The sequence below is a fragment of the Orcinus orca genome, chromosome X (assembly GCF_937001465.1).
Source record: "Orcinus orca chromosome X, mOrcOrc1.1, whole genome shotgun sequence".
NCBI lineage: Eukaryota > Metazoa > Chordata > Mammalia > Artiodactyla > Delphinidae > Orcinus > Orcinus orca.
This window is the reverse complement of record NC_064580.1, coordinates 74,945,382-74,962,338: the sequence shown is the minus strand read 5'-3', so window position 1 is coordinate 74,962,338 and position 16,957 is coordinate 74,945,382. Positions and strand designations below refer to the sequence as shown.

Below are 16,957 nucleotides of genomic sequence, written 5' to 3'. Positions count from 1 at the left end.
GGCACAAATCAAGTCAGGGTACATTCCTTTGTAAAAATGTGAAACAATAAATATAAGTGCTAAAATGCAAAGGGTTTCTGGAATGGTTAGATTTTTCTTGACCAAATCTCCCACCTACAGACAGCAATTTAATCATTTAGACAAATCTTCCTCAATTTAAATTAGAAAGCCACACGAGGCCTGGAGCAAGATAAACAGGTCCACAAATTAGAGAGTGTTGCTAGAAGGAAACCTCATAGCAATCTCCCTTAACTGCAATTACTAGCTGGGTTTTGCAAAGAATGCAGATTTATCTGTGAAAACTAATGTGTCCTTAGGCTAATACCCCTTATTTTGGTCTGGGACTCTGGAATGATAATACTCATGTTTGTAATTACCTTTGCTAAGCTTAAGAACCATGGGAAAGCCACTTTCATGTGATATTTGTGACCTTTTTTCTGCAGTAAGTTTTGGCATGGGCATGTCTTTGTTTGCCTATTTACAGTTCAAGTGAATTTCCAAGACTGTGAATTTGGAAGCTCTGGCTTTAGCCCTGAAATTCCACATTCCTGCTCTTTCCAGACTTCCTTACCCTACTGGACAGCCTAGTAGCTATCTCCATAACAAAGCAGGGCCTCTCCCGGCAGGTAAACCTACCCAGTGATTCCTCCCCTCAGGGGCGTGGCAGTACTATTTCCTGGAGCAATCTCACGGGGTGGTTCCACTTTGCATTTGCACTCAATTACTTTATTTGCTGCCTCCTCTGTAGCTGCCAGACCTGCTTCTGCTGTTGCTCAGGTAACTCCCATCTCTCCCTGGCACCACTGTAGGCAGAGGTGGTTGATAAAAGGCTTCTAACGTGTGCCTGCCTGCCTGCTTTCCTACCCCTTTCTTTCATGATCTCTCTCTGTTTGTTCCTTAGGGAGAGCATCTGGGGAGTACCTTGGTGACCACTGAGAAGATGATGAGCTCAAACTATTGGAGTGAGATGAGCAGCAGCAGCTGTGGGACTCAGCAATCCCCAGAAGTGCTGCAGTGCCAGCCCCAGCATTACCGCTGCTACCATCAGTCAAGACAAGCCCAGCAGCCTCCAGAAAAAAATGTAGTGTATGAGCGAGTGAGGACCTACAGTGGGCCCATGAACAAGGTGGTTGAGGCCTTGGACCCCATCGGCTCACGGGAAGTGTGCTCCCCTCTCAAAACTGCCTCCTCCTACCAAAGCTTGCTTTGGAGCGACCGTTCCCAGGTACCACAAAGACAGCTATGCCAGAAAAGGGAAATCTTTGTTGCCTTTGTTTGCTTTTGAACCTCATTTCTTTTCTTTCTGCTTCTCTGGCTCTGTTCTACAGGATATTATCTCTTGGATTGCAGCTATATACGCAATGTACGGTCACCCAAATTCCATCTCTTGGCTGTTCTTTCATTTACTAGTTCTTGTAGCCATTTGTTTATGAGTTCCAGTGATTTTCATAATCTAACTAGAGCATAGGATGGTTCATTTTTTGTTGAATTAGATTGGAATATATGACCTGAGGTATTCTTTTGCTCCTACCACAAAGCAATCCTCAACTAGAATACCATCATTTTTATAAAATAGGTTCCCACTGATTCACTTCATATCAAAAGTAAACAGGTTTTTTTGTATCAAATATGGCGGTGCAGGGGCAATGGCATGTATGGAGTGACGAGCAATTATTTGTGTTTAGCAAATAGGATGCTACTCCAGGATAAGTGACAGGCACAATGTCTATTTCAATTGTCATATGTGTTTCATCTTTTGAAAATGATGCATTTGTTCTTGCATAGTCGAGGTGGATAATTTATGAATATTAGTAGAAGGAATATTGAAAGAGTGAATATAAGATTGAGGAAGGCAAGATGTAAGCAATTGTTACATGAAAGCTAAATATTGTGGAAGTCTAAGACACCCTTTAAAATGAAACAAATTTGTTTTTAAAGGGGTTAGTTTAACATCAGTATCTGTGTTAATAAACTTGCCAATGAGTATGAAAGAACACTGTAAGACAATACAAAATTAGCAGCTCTATGTCTGTTTTCATCTTTGACTCTCTTTATATTAAATTTGCATGTCTTTAAGCTTTCTGGAAACTTCAGTCCAAACTAAAATTATGTTTCAAGATACAAGTAGTACTGTGAAAAGCTCAAAAAGCAACCATCGGGATGATATCCTATGTTGCATTGTTATGCTGATCTGGAATAAAATGGATTATTTTTCCCAAAACAATAATTTTAATTAGGATATGAAGCAACATTTCTAAAGTATATAATGAAACTATTTTAAAAAGAAGTTTTAAAAGATATAGGTAACCCAACAACTACAAAGGCCACAATTTTCCTGTTTTATTTCACTCCTAGCTTAATTTGAGGGAAAAATATGAAGAAAAACCCAGTATTCACTGTCAGTAATTTCCTATTTGAGAAAAACTCCACCTGCATTGAAGTCAAAGGGAAGAAAAATAAAAGGTCAAAACTACTAGTTTGTGATAATAATAGTGCAAATGTACATTCCAGTATTCAGTGATGTTCATGAACAACAAAGTGGGTGTCACCTATGTTCCTGAGTAGCCCCAAAACAATGGGGAAGTTGAAACAACAGTTATCATTATCATACGAATGCTAAAATCACTCTATCTGGCGTAGTTATTTAAATACGTTAACCTCTTTTCTTATCAACTTCTTAGTAAAAGAAAAATAAATAGATAAAAATTTAAAAAGCTTAAATTTGGCAAATTATAAACATTAACCACAGAATAACTTTTAGGGTCACACTTTATTGTATACTCCATGGTTCAACTTTCCTTTTTAATATTCTTGGGACCAAGCTGGTTGAGTTTTTTACGAGACTCACCTTTCTATCTGATATTTGCTAAGTGATCCTCACAAGACTAGCTCTATCCTGAAATGTAGTTCCCCAAAGGAGTTTATAAAGAGCCTTAGGGACAGAAAGTATGGCCTCAGAAACAGGGAAAAGAAATTGGAATGGAGGGTGTTGTGAAGTCTGAAGTGATTTATAATTGAAAAGAAAGAAAAGGGCTGGGTAAGGAAGAGGGAGGTGAACTTCTAGATATGTGGTAAAGGAAAAAAAATAAGAATCTTCATTCTCTTAGTGAAATTAGAAAGAAAATTTGACTATAAAATTTCAAACTGAGTTCGATATCAATGGGCATTCATAAATCCACTAAAAGATAATTTGGCAAGAAAACTTTTAGATAGCTGCCACAAAGAATGTGACTAGGAAACTGTTATTCTATTATTTTATTTCTTTTCTCCCTGTTTAGTGGCAGGATGGCATTATATAAAGTAGAACCTAAAATTGATCTGAAATTACCTTCATGTTAACAAAATGAGTAAAATGTAGTGGCAGCTTTATTATATACCATGCCAAGCACAAGCAAGTAGTACACATTACTTAAAACACTTTTTGTTTTATGCTTTAAAATTCTCTCCTTAATATGCCATGTTTCAATGACATTTTGAGTTGGTATATAGCAATTATTCTGATGCTAAAGTTTGTGACCATGGCAGCTAGGAAGATAAGTATTATAATCAATTGTTAGTTATCATGAATTCAATTAAACTTTTACTTGAATTGTTTTTAGCATTTTTGTGTTTGGATGATAGTAAAAGAATTCCTAAGATTAAAAAAATATATAATTGCCAGTAGTAAAATATGTTCCCTTTGAGAAACCGAAATTGATGTCACTCTGCTTTGCTTCCTGAATCTTAATTTTCGCTTATGTAATAGACATTTTGGATTTAACCAAATGCTTTTTGCAGCACTTTAGTATTTTCTATTTCTGGCTTTTTGGCCCACGTTTTTCCTTTCTTGTGCACTAAAATAGTGCTTATGGACATAAACATATTTTAAATTTCTCCAGATATAATGTTGCTTTGCTTCTTGTCTAAAATTTATCAGATATATTTTATGATTCCCTCAGTTATTATTTTGTCTGACTGATAAAGTGTTTCTCAGAGAAAACTGACTATAGAAACCAGGTATGGTGAAATTGTCTAAATTGATGGTAGAATTAAAATTACTAAGTTTATCCATATGAACAGGAAAAAATCAAAAGCAGGTGTAATCAAGGTCATATGTGCATTTTAGAACTGAATATAGTCTTGTAAATAAATGGAATTCTAGAAACTACATAAAACTAAAGAAAACAAAAACCTTATGGCTCAACCTTTTAAAAGGCCTAAATATTAAACAGCCGTCATTAACTCAGAATGAAACACTGCCTCAGATGAACAGCATTGATGTTAATATGCATTGAACATATGTATTTCTCTTCCATTAATTTTAGCTTTTTATGAAGTTCAAGATATTTTCCACATATACAGAAGAGTTCTGTTGTGAGAGAAATTGATCAAAATAAAATATTTTTAATACCATTCATTAATTGAACACATATTTATTAAGTGCCTATTATATAAGAAGCACCATGATTATCTGGATAAATACCATTTGCTTATCCAGGGAGAGTTCATATTGAGGACAGATATACACGACCTGATCTGTAGGTGTCCTATATGTTTAGATTTCATTTTAAAATATAACTTTGTGCTTTTGCCATCAATATTTTATTGAATAAAACATTTTGGTGCAAGAAGGGATCTCTTAGAGATTGTGTTTTATGGATTACCATTTTTTTAAATTTGAAACTTGCAACCAAATTTAGCTCCAGAAAGCAGCCCAGGGGAGAATGTGAGTGAGTTTATGAATGGCCTCTGCTCTCAATAATTACCCAGCTTGGGCTTTTCTTTGTTTACATGACTTTTTTCCTTTTTCTTTGGTTACAGAGATAGTGGCTAGTTCCCTTACTGTGCCAGGATTTATATACACTATCATAAAATTTTCCTGTTCTGTGGGGATGGGTGTGTTGCTTTGAAAAATTGTTGTTCAAAGGAGTGGTCACTAAAGTGAATGATTATTCAGGGAAGTAGGTTGCCTGAGAAAGCAATGAGGTTAAAGGATAAAGAGGCCCAGTTTTCAGCTTTGGTCATCCCTTTTGTACTTACAATTAAATGAAGCTATAGAAATTGAGTGCAAGTAATTGCTGGGTGAAAATGTCCTTGCCAATTGTCTCTTGTTTAAGGGAGGTCTGATAAATTGCTAGGCCTGTTTTGAGTCAATGGCACTCATGAGCTATCATTGTGTGTGTGTGTGTGTGTGTGTGTGTGTGTGTGTGTGTGTGTGTGTGTGAGAGAGAGAGAGAGAGAGAGAGAGAGAGAGAGAGAGAGAGAGAGAGAAAGGTGGTGGGGGCAAAGGGGAGGGAGGTGAACTTTTCCTTTAACTGTTGTGATCCAAATTTTTTTTCTTGACAATTCTTGGTAAAATAACTGCAAGTTTGCCATGCTCTTAAACCCTACTTAAAAGTGAAAACCTTTCTAAACAGGTATATTTGAGCTAACTTTTTCTTCACAACAGCAGCTATCTTAATAGCCATCCTTTTTTGGCTTCCAATGGAATGTATGTACTTTGAGTTTTTAAATTAAGTCAAAAAGCATGCGCTACAAAGGGACTGTATACTTTATTTTCTCTCCTAGTTGCCTTCAAGAAAAGAAAGAATCCAGGAATGGGTCTCTTAAATGAGAGATTTTCCTTGGAGGGAAGGGATGAGTGGAAGGAGTTCTATTACTATTACATTCTATTGCTTTCTTTACATGAGAACAGAATCACAGATTTTATCCTAAATTAAGGAAGTGTTTGTTTCATATAAACAGAGGTCATTATAATTTACATGTTTCTTCATGTACAAAGTTCAGAACAGCATCTCAACAATAACCTAAGGCAAGTGTTTAACCATGTTACTGTCTTTGACAGTTTCTAACAAAAGCATCTCCCAAACTATTCTGAAAATTTATTTAAATGGCCTATTTAAATGGCCGTTTGCCTTGGCAAATTCTGTCAGCATAAATTTCAGGTGGTTTTTAAAGATACTGCTTCTTTTGAAACTATTCAGCCTAGCCTTTTCCTAAGTCACTCTTATTACTTTCAGTGATTCTCATAGTCATTAAAACTGACAGGAGCGTATAGAAGGCTCCCATGGTTTTCCTTCTTGGAACATTATATTATGTATTAGTTTTTAAGTAAAGTTTTAAAATTCAAATTAGGCAACATGAAAGAGTGCCATGTTTATTTCAACAAGATTCCAAATATTTAAAGAACAAAGTCCTGTACTATGCATGTAATCTTTTCTATTACCTAATTCTCGTTCCCAGCAGTCTTGCTGTCTCTCCCTTACATATTGCACCGAGGTCTTGAACTCTTTGATCAGAGCTATCAATAGGAAAATGAAAGCCAATAGGTATTGACTGAAAATGTTCATATTACGTAGAGCCTAAAGATCAGTCACAGAGAACATTGTGTGGAGAAAGTGCCCATGCAAATGAATCTATGTGTAGTGTCCCAGAGAGAACTACAAATAATAAATGTGCATTGATGAGGTAGACTTGGGGAGAACTGAACTATGAAACAGTCAAGTGTAGTGGCTAATAGTGTAAGCTTAGGTTTTAAACTTCTTTGGTTTAATTCCTGGTTCAGGGACTTGCTAGCTATATGCTTCAGTTGCCTCATCTATAAAATGGGGTGATAATAACACCTAAGTCATAGGATTGTTATTAGAGTCAAATGCGATAATATACGGTGAAAATTACACAGCACAGTGCCTGACACATCATGTTAATGTTGTATTACCCAGAATAAATGACTTGACCTCTCATGACCTAGTGTCCTCATTTGTAAAGTGGGGACAATAATACCTTCCTTCAGAGTTGTAGTGAGTATTGAGATAACATGTGAAGGTGTCCAGCACAGAGTTAGCACTGGATAATTCTTTCTGTTTGTATTATTGATTTATAAAAATATAGCCAACAAAAGCTGATAGCTGCACAAACTACGGTAATAAACTAAATGAATAGACTATAAAGTAAGGGTTCCTTTGACACTGGGAAGATTAGGTAAACACATATGCTTGAAAGGCTTATTAGGGCTCTACTAGCTAAGAAAGACTAACAAGGAAAACCATTAAAGCAATTTTCTGAAACATGGTATATGATCAAAAGACTGGAGCAGCAGGGATGTATTTATAATGTTTACTGGCATAAATATCCTTTAGAAAGAGTAATTTGGAAGTTCCCATGCTCTTAGAGTCTTTGAACTTGAACCTCAATATTTGAAATGAAGTTTTTTTTAGTGTGTGTGTTTTTTTTTCCTTTTTAAAATGTAGTGATGCTGACATTAAAGCTTGCTTGCAGTCTGCCTCTTACCTAATGCACTTAATACTTCCTCTAGAGCTACACTTCCAGTAGGGTAGTATGTGGTTAATTACATTAACATTTAAATTAATTCAAATCCAATAAAACTAATTATTCAGTTCCTCAGCTGCAATAGCCACATTTTAAGTGCTCAACAGCCACATGTGGCTAGTGACTACTGAACTGTACGGCACAGATACAGGGCATTTCCACCACTGCAGAGAGTTCTACTGGACACTACAGATCTATATATTCAAGCTACTCATTTACGTATAGAACTACCTCTAAGATCATTACAATTCAAAGAAATTCATGGTGGTGCAAATGTGCGATCAAAGGGCTGCCAAAGTACAGGGTCAGCTTTAACGGAAACATAGGAATGAAACAAAAAAGGAAGCCACAAACTTTCAAAGTACAAGTTTAGAATGACAATTTCAGTAGAAGAAGAATTAAATTCATAAAATTTTTGAAAAGAGCTGAATGAAATATTTTTCTGTATGTATGCAGGTATAGTCATCCTTTGCTATCTGAGGAGGATTGATACTTGGACCTCTGCTCCGGACACCAAAATCCACTTATGCTCAAGTATCTTTATTTTGTTGTTAGTTTCTGCTTTATAACAAAGTGAATCAGTTATACATATAAAAATGTTCCCAAATCTCTTCCCTCTTGCGTCTCCTTCCCTCCCATCCTCCCTATCCCACCCATTCAGGTGGTCTCAAAGCGCCGAGCTTATCTCCCTGTGTTATGTGGCTGTTTCCCACTAGCTATCTATTTTAGGTTTGGTAGTGTCCATGCCACTCTCTCACTTTGTCACAGCTTACCCTTCCCCCTCCACATATCCTCAAGTCCATTCTCTAGTAGGTCTGTGTATTTATTCCTGTCTTACCCCTAGGTTTTTCATGACATTTTTTTTTCTTAAATTCCATATATATGTGTTAGCATATGGTATTTGTCTTTCTCTTTCTGGCTTACTTCACTCTGTATGACAGACTCCAGGTCTATCCATCTAATTACAAACCGCTCAATTTCGTTTCTTTTTATGGCTGAGTAATATTCCACTGTATATATGTGCCACATCTTCTTTATCCATTCATCCGATGATGGACAGGTAGGTTGTTTCCATCTTCAGGCTATTGTAAATAGAGCTGCAATGAACATTTTGGTACATGACTCTTTAAATTATGGTATTCTCAGGGTATATGCCCAGTAGTGGGATTGTTGGGTCATATGGTAGTTCTATTTGTAGTTTTTTAAGGAACCTCCATACTGTTCTCCACAGTGGCTGTATCAATTTACATTCTAACCAACAGTGCAAGATGGTTCCCTTTCCTCCACACCCTCTTCAGCATTTATTGTTTCTAGATTTTTTGATGATGGCCATTCTGACTGGTGAGATGATATCTCATTGTAGTTTTGATTTGCATTTCTCTAATGATTAATGAAGTTGAGCATTCTTTAATGTGTTTGTTGGCAGTCTGTATATCTTCTTTGGCGAAATGTCTATTTAGGTCTTCTGCCCATTGGATTGGGTTGTTTGTTTTTATTGTTATTGAGCTGCATGAGCTGTTTATAAATTTTGGAGATTAATTCTTTGTCAGTTGCTTCATTTGCAAATATTTTCTCCCATTCTGAGGGCTGTCTTTTGGTCTTGTTTGTGGTTTCCTTTGCTGTGCAAAAGCTTTGAAGTTTAATTAGGCCTCATTTGTTTATTTTTGTTTTTATTTCCATTTCTCTAGGGGGTGGGTCAAAAAGGATCTTGCTGTGATTTATGTCTTAGAGTGTTTTACCTATGTTTTCCTCTAAGAGTTTGATAGTTTCTGGCCTTACATTTAGGTCTTTAATCCATTTTGAGTTTATTTTTGTGTAAGGTGTTAGGGAGTGATCTAATCTCATACTTTACATGTACCTGTCCAGTTTTCCCAGCACCAGTTATTGAAGAGGCTGTCCTTTATCCACTATACATTCCTGCCTCCTTTATCAAAGATAAGGTGACCATATGGGCATGGGTTTATCTCTGGGCTTTCTATCCTCTTCCATTGATCTATATTTCTGTTTTTGTGCCAGTACCATACTGTCATGATTACTGTAGCTTTGTAGTATTGTCTGAAGTCAGGGAGACTGATTCCTCCAGTTCCGTTTTTCGTTCTCAACATTGCTTTGGCTATTCGGAGTCTTTTGTGTTTCCATACAAATTGTGAAATTTTTTGTTCTAGTTCTTTGAAAAATGTCAGTGGTAGCTGGATAGGGATTGCATTAAATCTGTAGATTGCTTTGGGTAGTAGAGTCATTTTCACAATGTTGATTCTTCCAATCTAAGAACATGGTATATCTCTCCAACTATTTGTATCATTTTTAATTTCTTTCATCAGTGTCTTATAATTTTCTACATACAGGTCTTTTGTCTCCTTAGGTAGGTTTATTCCTAGATATTTTATTCTTTTTGTTGCAATGGTAAATGGGAGCGTTTTCTTGATTTCACTTTCAGATGTTTCATCATTAGTGTATAGGAATGCCAGAGATTTCTGTGCATTAATTTTGTACCCTGCCAATTTACCAAATTTATTGATTAGCTCTAGTAGTTTTCTGGTAGCATGTTTAGGATTCTCTATGTATAGTATCATGTCATCTGCAAACAGTGACAGCTTTACTTCTTTTCCGATTTGGATTCCTTTTATTTCCTTTTATTCCCTGATTGCTGTGGATAAAACTTCCAAAACTATGTTGAATAACAGTGGTGAGAGTGGGCAACCTTTTCTTGTTCCTGATCTTAGTGGAAATGCTTTCAGTTTTTCACCATTGAGGACAATGTTGGCTGGGGATTTGTCATATATGGCCTTTATTATTCTGAGGAAAGTTCCCTGTATGCCTACTTTCCACAGGGATTTTATCATAAATGGGTGTTGAATTTTGTCGAAAGCTTTCTCTGCATCTATTGAGATGATCATATGGTTTTTCTCCTCCACTTTTTTAATATAGTTTATAACATTGATTGTTTTGCATATATTGAAGAATCCTTGCATTCCTGGAATAAACCCCACTTGATCATGTTGTATGATCCTTTTAATGTGCTGTTGGATTCTGTTTGCTAGTATTTTGTTGAGGATTTTTGCATCTATGTTTATCAGTGATATTAGCTTGTAGTTTTCTTTCTCTGTGACATCCTTGTCTGGTTTTGGTATCAAGGTGATGGTGGCCTCGTAGAATGAGTTTGGGAGTGTTCCGCCCTCTGCTATATTTTGGAAGAGTTTGAGAAGGGTAGTTGTTAGCGCTTTTCTAAATATTTGATAGAATTAGCCTGTGAAGCCATCTGATCCTGGGCTTTTGTTTGTTGGAAGATTTTTAATCACAGTTTCATTTCAGTGCTTGTGATTTGTCTGTTCATATTTTCTATTTCTTCCTGATTCAGTCTTGGCAGGTTGTGCATTTCTAAGAATTTGTCCATTTCCTCCAGGTTGTCCATTTTATTGGCATAGAATTGCTTGTAGTAATCTCTCATGATGTTTTGTATTTTTGCAGTGTCAGTTGTTACTTCTCCTTTTTCATTTCTAATGCTATTGATTTGAGTCTTCTCCCTTTTTTTCTTGATGAGTCTGGCTAATGGTTTATCAGTTTTGTTTATCTTTTCCAAGTACCAGCATTTAGTTTTGTTGATCTTTGCTGTCGTTTCCTTCATTTCATTTCTGATCTTATTTTTATGATTTCTTTCCTTCAGCTAACTTTGGGTTTTTTTTGTTCTTCTTTCTCTAATTGTTTTAGGTGCAAGGTTAGGTTGTTTATTCGAGTTGTTTCCTGTTTCTTAAGGTAGGATTGCATTGCTATAAACTTCCTTCTTAGAACTTCTTTTGCTGCATCACATAGATTTGGGGTCATCGTGTCTCCATTTTCATTTCTTTCTAGGTATTTTTTTATTTCCTCTTTGATTTCTTCAGTGACCACTTCGTTATTAAGTAGTGTATTGTTTAGCCTCCATGAGTTTGTATTTTTTTACAGATCTTTTCCTTTAATTGATATCTAGTCTCATAGCTTTGTTGTCGGAAATGATACTTGAAACAATTTCAATTTTCTTAAATTTACCAAGGGTTGACTTGTGACCCAAGATATGATCTATCCTGGAGAATGTTCCATGAGCACTTGAAAAAAATGTGTATTCTCTTATTTTTGGATGGAGTGTCCTTTAAATATCAATCAAGTCCATCTTGTTTAATGTATCATTTAAAGCTTGTGTTTCATTATTTATTTTCATTTTGGATGATCTGTCCATTGGTGAAAGTGGGGTGTTAAAGTCCCCTACTATGGATGTGTTACTGCCGATTTGCCCTTTTATGGCTGTTAGTATGTGCCTTATGTATTGAGGTGCTCCTGTGTTGGGTGCATAAATATTTACAATTGTTATATCTTCTTGGATTGATCCCTTGATCATTATGTAGTGTCCTATGTTGTCTCTTCTAATAGTCTTTATTTTAAAGTCTATTTTGTCTGATATGAGAATAGCTACTCCAGCTTTCTTTGGTTTCCAATTGCATGAAATATCTTTTTCCATCCCCTTACTTTCAGTCTGTATGTGTCTCTAGGTCTGAAGTTGGTCCCTTGTAGACAGCATATATATGGTCTTGTTTTTGTATCCATTCAGCCGATCCTGTCTTTTGCTGGGAGCATTTAGTCCACTTACATTTAAGGTAATTATCAACATGTATGTTCCTATTCCCATTTTCCTAATTGTTTTGGGTTCATTATTGTAGCTCTTTTCCTTCTCTTGTGTTTCTTGCCTAGAAAAGTTTCTTTAGCAGTTGTTGTAAAGCTGGTTTGGTGGTGCTGGACTCTCTCAACATTTGCTTGTCTGTAAAGGTTTTAATTTCACCATCAAATCTGAATGAGATCCTTGCTATGTAGAGTAATCTTGGTTGCAGGTTCTTCTCCTTCATCACTTTAAATATGTCCTGCCAGTCCCTTCTGGCTTGTAGAGTTTCTGCTGAAAGATCAGCTGTTAACCTTATGGGGATTCCTTCGTGTGTTATTTGTTGTTTTTCCCTTGCTGCTTTTAATATGTTTTCTTTGTATTTAATTTTTGACAGTTTGATTAATATGTGTCTTGGTGTATTTCTCCTTGGATTTAACCTGTATGGGACTCTCTGTGCTTCCTGGACTTGATTAACTCTTTCCTTTCCCATATTAGGTAAGTTTTCAACTATAATCTCTTCAACTATAATCTCTTCAAATATTTTCTCAGTCCCTTTCTTTTTCTCTTGTTCTTCTGGAATCCCTATAATTCAAATGTTGGTGCATTTAATGTTGTCCCAGAGGTCTCTGAGACTGTCCTCAGTTCTTTTCATTCATTTTTGTTTATTCTGCTCTGCAGTAGTTATTTCCACTATTTTATCTGTGGAATAAGAACTTATCTGTTCTGCCTCAGTTATTCTGCTCTTGATCCCATCTAGAGTATTTTTAATTTCATTTATTGTGCTGTCCATCGTTGCTTGTTTCATCTTTAGTTCTTCTAGGTCCTTGTTAAATGTTTCTTGCATTTTGTCTATTCTATTTCCAAGATTTTGAATCATCTTTACTATTATTATTCTGAATTCTTTTTCAGGTAGACTGCCTATTTCATCTTCATTTGTTAGGTCTGGTGGGTTTTTATCTTGCTCCTTCATCAGCTGTGTGTTTTTCTGTCTTCTCGTTTTGCTTATCTTACTGTGTTTGGGGTCTCCTTTTCACAGGCTGCAGGTTCGTAGTTCCCATTGTTTTTGGTGTCTGTCCCCAGTGGCTAAAGTTCGTTCAGTGGGTTGTGTAGGCTTCATGGTGGAGGGGACTAGTGCCTGTGTTCTTGTGGATGAGGCTGGATCTTCTCTTTCTGGTGGGCAGGTCCACATCTGTTAGTGGGTTTTGGGGTGTCTGTGGACTTATTATGATTTTAGGCAGCCTCTTTGCTAATGGGTGGGGTTGTGTTCCTGTCTTGCTAGTTTTTTGGCATAGTATGTCCAGCACTGTAGCTTGCTGGTTGTTAAGTGAAGCTGGGTGCTGGTGTTGAGGTGGAGATCTCTGGGAGCTTTCGCCGTTTGTTATTGTGTGGAGCTGGGATGTCTCTTGTGGACCAGTGTCCTGAAGTTGGCTCTCCCACTTCAGAGGCACAGCATTGACTCCTGGCTGCAGCACCAAGAGCCTTTCATCCACTCGGCTCAGAATAAAAGGGAGAAAAAGTAAAATGAAAGAATGAGTAGAAGTAGTAAGAAAGAAAGGAGGGAGGGAGGGAGGGGGAAAGGAAGGGAAGAAGGAGGGAAGGAATGAAAAAAAGAAAGAAGATAAAATAAAATAACGTAAGATAAAATGTAATAAAGTTATTAAAATAGAAAAAATAATTATTAAGGAAAAAAAATATTAAAAAACAAACAAACAAAACACGGACGGATAGAACCCTAGGACAAAAGGTGGAAGCAAAGCTATACAGACAAAATCTCACACAGAAGCATACACATACACACTCACAAAAGGAGGAAAAGGGGAAAAAATCATAAATCTTTCTCTCAAAGTCCACCTTCTCAATTTGGAATGATTCGTTATCTATGCATGTACTCCACCAATGCAGGGTACATCAAGTTTAGTGTGGAGTTTTAGTCCGCTGCTTCTGAGGCTGCTGGGAGAGATTTCCCTTTCTCTTGTTTGTTTGCACAGCTCCCAGGGGCTCAGTTTTGGATTTGGCCCCGCCTCTACGTGTAGGTCGCCACGTAGGCGTCTGTTCTTCGCTTAGACTGGACGGGGTTAAAGGAGCCGCTGATTCGGGGGCTCTGGCTCACTCCGGCCAGGGGGAGGGAGGGGCACGGAGTGTGGGGCGAGCCTGTGGCGGCAGAGGCCGGCATGATGTCACAGCAGCCTGAGGTGCACCGTGCGTTCTCCCGGGGGAGTTGTCCCTGGATCCAGGGACCCTGGCAGTGGCGGGCTGCACAGGCTCCCCAGAAGGGGGTTGTGGATAGTAACCTGTGCTCGCACACAGGCTTCTTGGTGGTGGCAGCAGCAGCCTTAGCGTCTCATGCCCATTTCTGGGGTCCACGCTTTTAGCAGCGGCTCGCGCCCCTTCTCTGGAGTTCCTTTAAGCAGCGCTCTTAATCCCCTCTCCTCACACACCAGGAAACAAAGATGGAAGCAAAAGCCTCTTGCCTGTTGGACAAGTCCAGACTTTTCCCCAGACTCCCTCCCGGCTAGCTGTGGTGCACTAACCCCTGCAGGCTGTGTTCTTGCTGCCAACCCCAGTCCTCTCCCAGCGCTCCAACCGAAGCCCGAACCTCAACTCCCAGCCCTGCCCGCCCCGGCGGGTGAGCTGACAAGCCTCTCAGGCTGGTGAGTGCCGGTTGGCACCGATCCTCTTTGCGGGAATCTCTCTGCTTTGCCCTCAGCACCGCTGTTGCTGTGCTCTCCTCCTCTGCTCCGAAGCTTTCCCCCCTCCGCCACCTGCAGTCTCCGCCCATGAAGGGGCTTCCTAGTGTGTGGAAACCTTTCCTCCTTCACAGCTCCCTCGCACTGGTGCAGGTCTTGTCCCTATCCTTTTGTCTCTGTTTATTCTTTTTTCTTTTGCCCTACCCAGGTATGTGGGGGGGTTTCTTGCCTTTTGGGAGGTCTCAGGTCTTCTGCCAGCATTCAGTAGGTGTTCTGTAGGAGTTGTTCCACGTGTAGATGTATTTCTGGTGTATCTGTGGGGAGGAAGGTGATCTCCACGTCTTACTCTTCTGCCATCTTCCCGGAATCCCTCTTCTAACTTATTGTCAAGTATCTTATATAACCTATGCATATCCTTGCCCGTATTTAAAATCATCTTTAGATTTGTAAATACAGTGTAAATACTATATAAATAGTTGAGAGAGCACACCAAATTTAAGTTTTGCTTTTTGAAACTTCCAGATTTTTTTTATATTTTCAATCCTTCGTTGGTTGAATTTGCAGATGCAGAACCTGTGGATACGGAGGGGTGACTGTATCTATCCTTTATATAATTTCCCCAGAACCTTACTTTTTGAAAGAGTAAATATTTAAATAGAGGAAAATGATGAAATAACCCTCCTCAATAAAAATGCACCTCCCTTTCTTTTAGCACATGATCTGGGTTTCATAGCCTCTCTGGAACTACCTATGTCCCTTAAGCTACTGAATTAATTTTAAACTTTAGTAAGTAATGTTTGAATATCATTCCCATTTTTCCTGATGAGGTAACAAAGGCACAGGAGTGCTATGTAACTTGCTCAAGTTCATGGAGCTAGTATGTGGTAGAACTGGGATTTAAATCTAAGCAGTCTAGTTCTAGGTCTATGCTTGTAACCACCATGCTATACTGGATATTCCTGATCTATATATTTGACTCTTATTTATGTCATACAGTCTCTGATATCTGATTCCTGTATCCCAACTCGGATTTAGGTTAAACAAAGGTATGAACAATTATCTCAAGTGATGTTGTAAAATTATCCCAGAAAAGCAGACTGATTTTAATCCACTCTGATCTTAAAATTGGTAATGCCACATGTACTTATAAGAGGAGAAGGAGGAGAAAAACGGAAAGAGAAGGATGAGGAGGAGAAGGAGAAGGAAAAAGGTGGGGAGGAGGAGGAAGAGGGAAGAGGGCTGCTACAACTTTCCCAAAGTAGAAAATGACTTTAGTCATCGTGGGAAAAACACCCTTGGATTTCATACTAAGCCTAAATCTACTAATTATAAACAAAATTATTTTTCAACAAAACTCTACCTAAAGAATGTTGCCAACAGGCAATATTTATGTATTTAGCAAATATGAGCCACAGGAATAAACGACTCAATACTAGGCTGAATATTTGATCAGAAAATGTAGGGCCTTCCTGCAAAATCAAAGGGCTTAAATGATATGAAAATTAAATAAAAATTCAATGTTTTATTAAGTTTAGAGTTCTGTATGTACACTCTAAATATATAATGCTGTCTACTTTAAAAAAAACCCTATTGTATTTGTAGAAGTTTAAAATATTTAATCAGGGCTATTCTCTCACACGGTCAGTTATAGGTGGATTTCTTGTTTTCAGGCACCAAAAAGTTACTTTTGATAGTAAATAATAAAAAGAGTCAAATATCTAGTCTCCTATTATGGGAATTACTCAAATCTAACAGTAGAATTTTGTTCCACAACTTGAACAGAAAATATAATGAGGCAGGCTATAGGTGTGGGAACGTATAGTGATTAAGGTTATGAGTTCTGGATTTAGTGATTAAGTAGCATCATGCTACTTGAGTTGGAATCCCAACACCTTAGTATTAGCTGTGTGATCTTCAGCTAGCTACTTAATCTATCTTTGTCTAACTTTACTCATATGTAAAATGGGGTTATTATAATAGTACCTTTCTGATGACAGTTTTTCTGAGTGTTAAATAAGATGATCTATGTAATATATTTGGCATAGAAAGCTCTTAATAGGTGTTAGTTGTCATTATCATCTTCATCAAAGGAAAACAAGACTGACAAGTTGAAAGGATTTGAAATTGTCTTGTCTGTATGGAAAAATAAGCTGGGAGTGATCTCTTATATTCACAGAATGTCGGAAATAGAATGAGGCTTAAAGATCCTCCAGTCCACACTTAAACATACCCACATCCCGTTTCTCACATGAGGAAACAAGCTCAGGAAGATGGCATGAGTGTTCATTATCATAACTGGCTGGTGGTATAGTGGTATAACTAGAAGTAGAAC

At 37.6% G+C, this 16,957-nt stretch overlaps 1 protein-coding gene across 3 annotated transcripts in view; it reads left to right on the top strand.

Moving 5' to 3' along the window:
- The first annotated feature begins 833 nt into the window (after positions 1 to 833).
- POF1B (POF1B actin binding protein) overlaps positions 834 to 16,957 on the top strand; it is a 102,890-nt gene continuing 86,766 nt past the window's right edge. For 2 of the 3 annotated variants that reach the window (XM_033411549.2, XM_049705109.1), the window contains exon 1: positions 834 to 1,225. In XM_033411549.2, coding sequence (XP_033267440.1) covers positions 941 to 1,225 — 285 coding nt within the window. In that variant the 5' untranslated portion in view covers positions 834 to 940. The remainder of the gene's footprint in view (positions 1,226 to 16,957) is intronic. The other variant, XM_033411548.2, reaches the window with a different exon arrangement.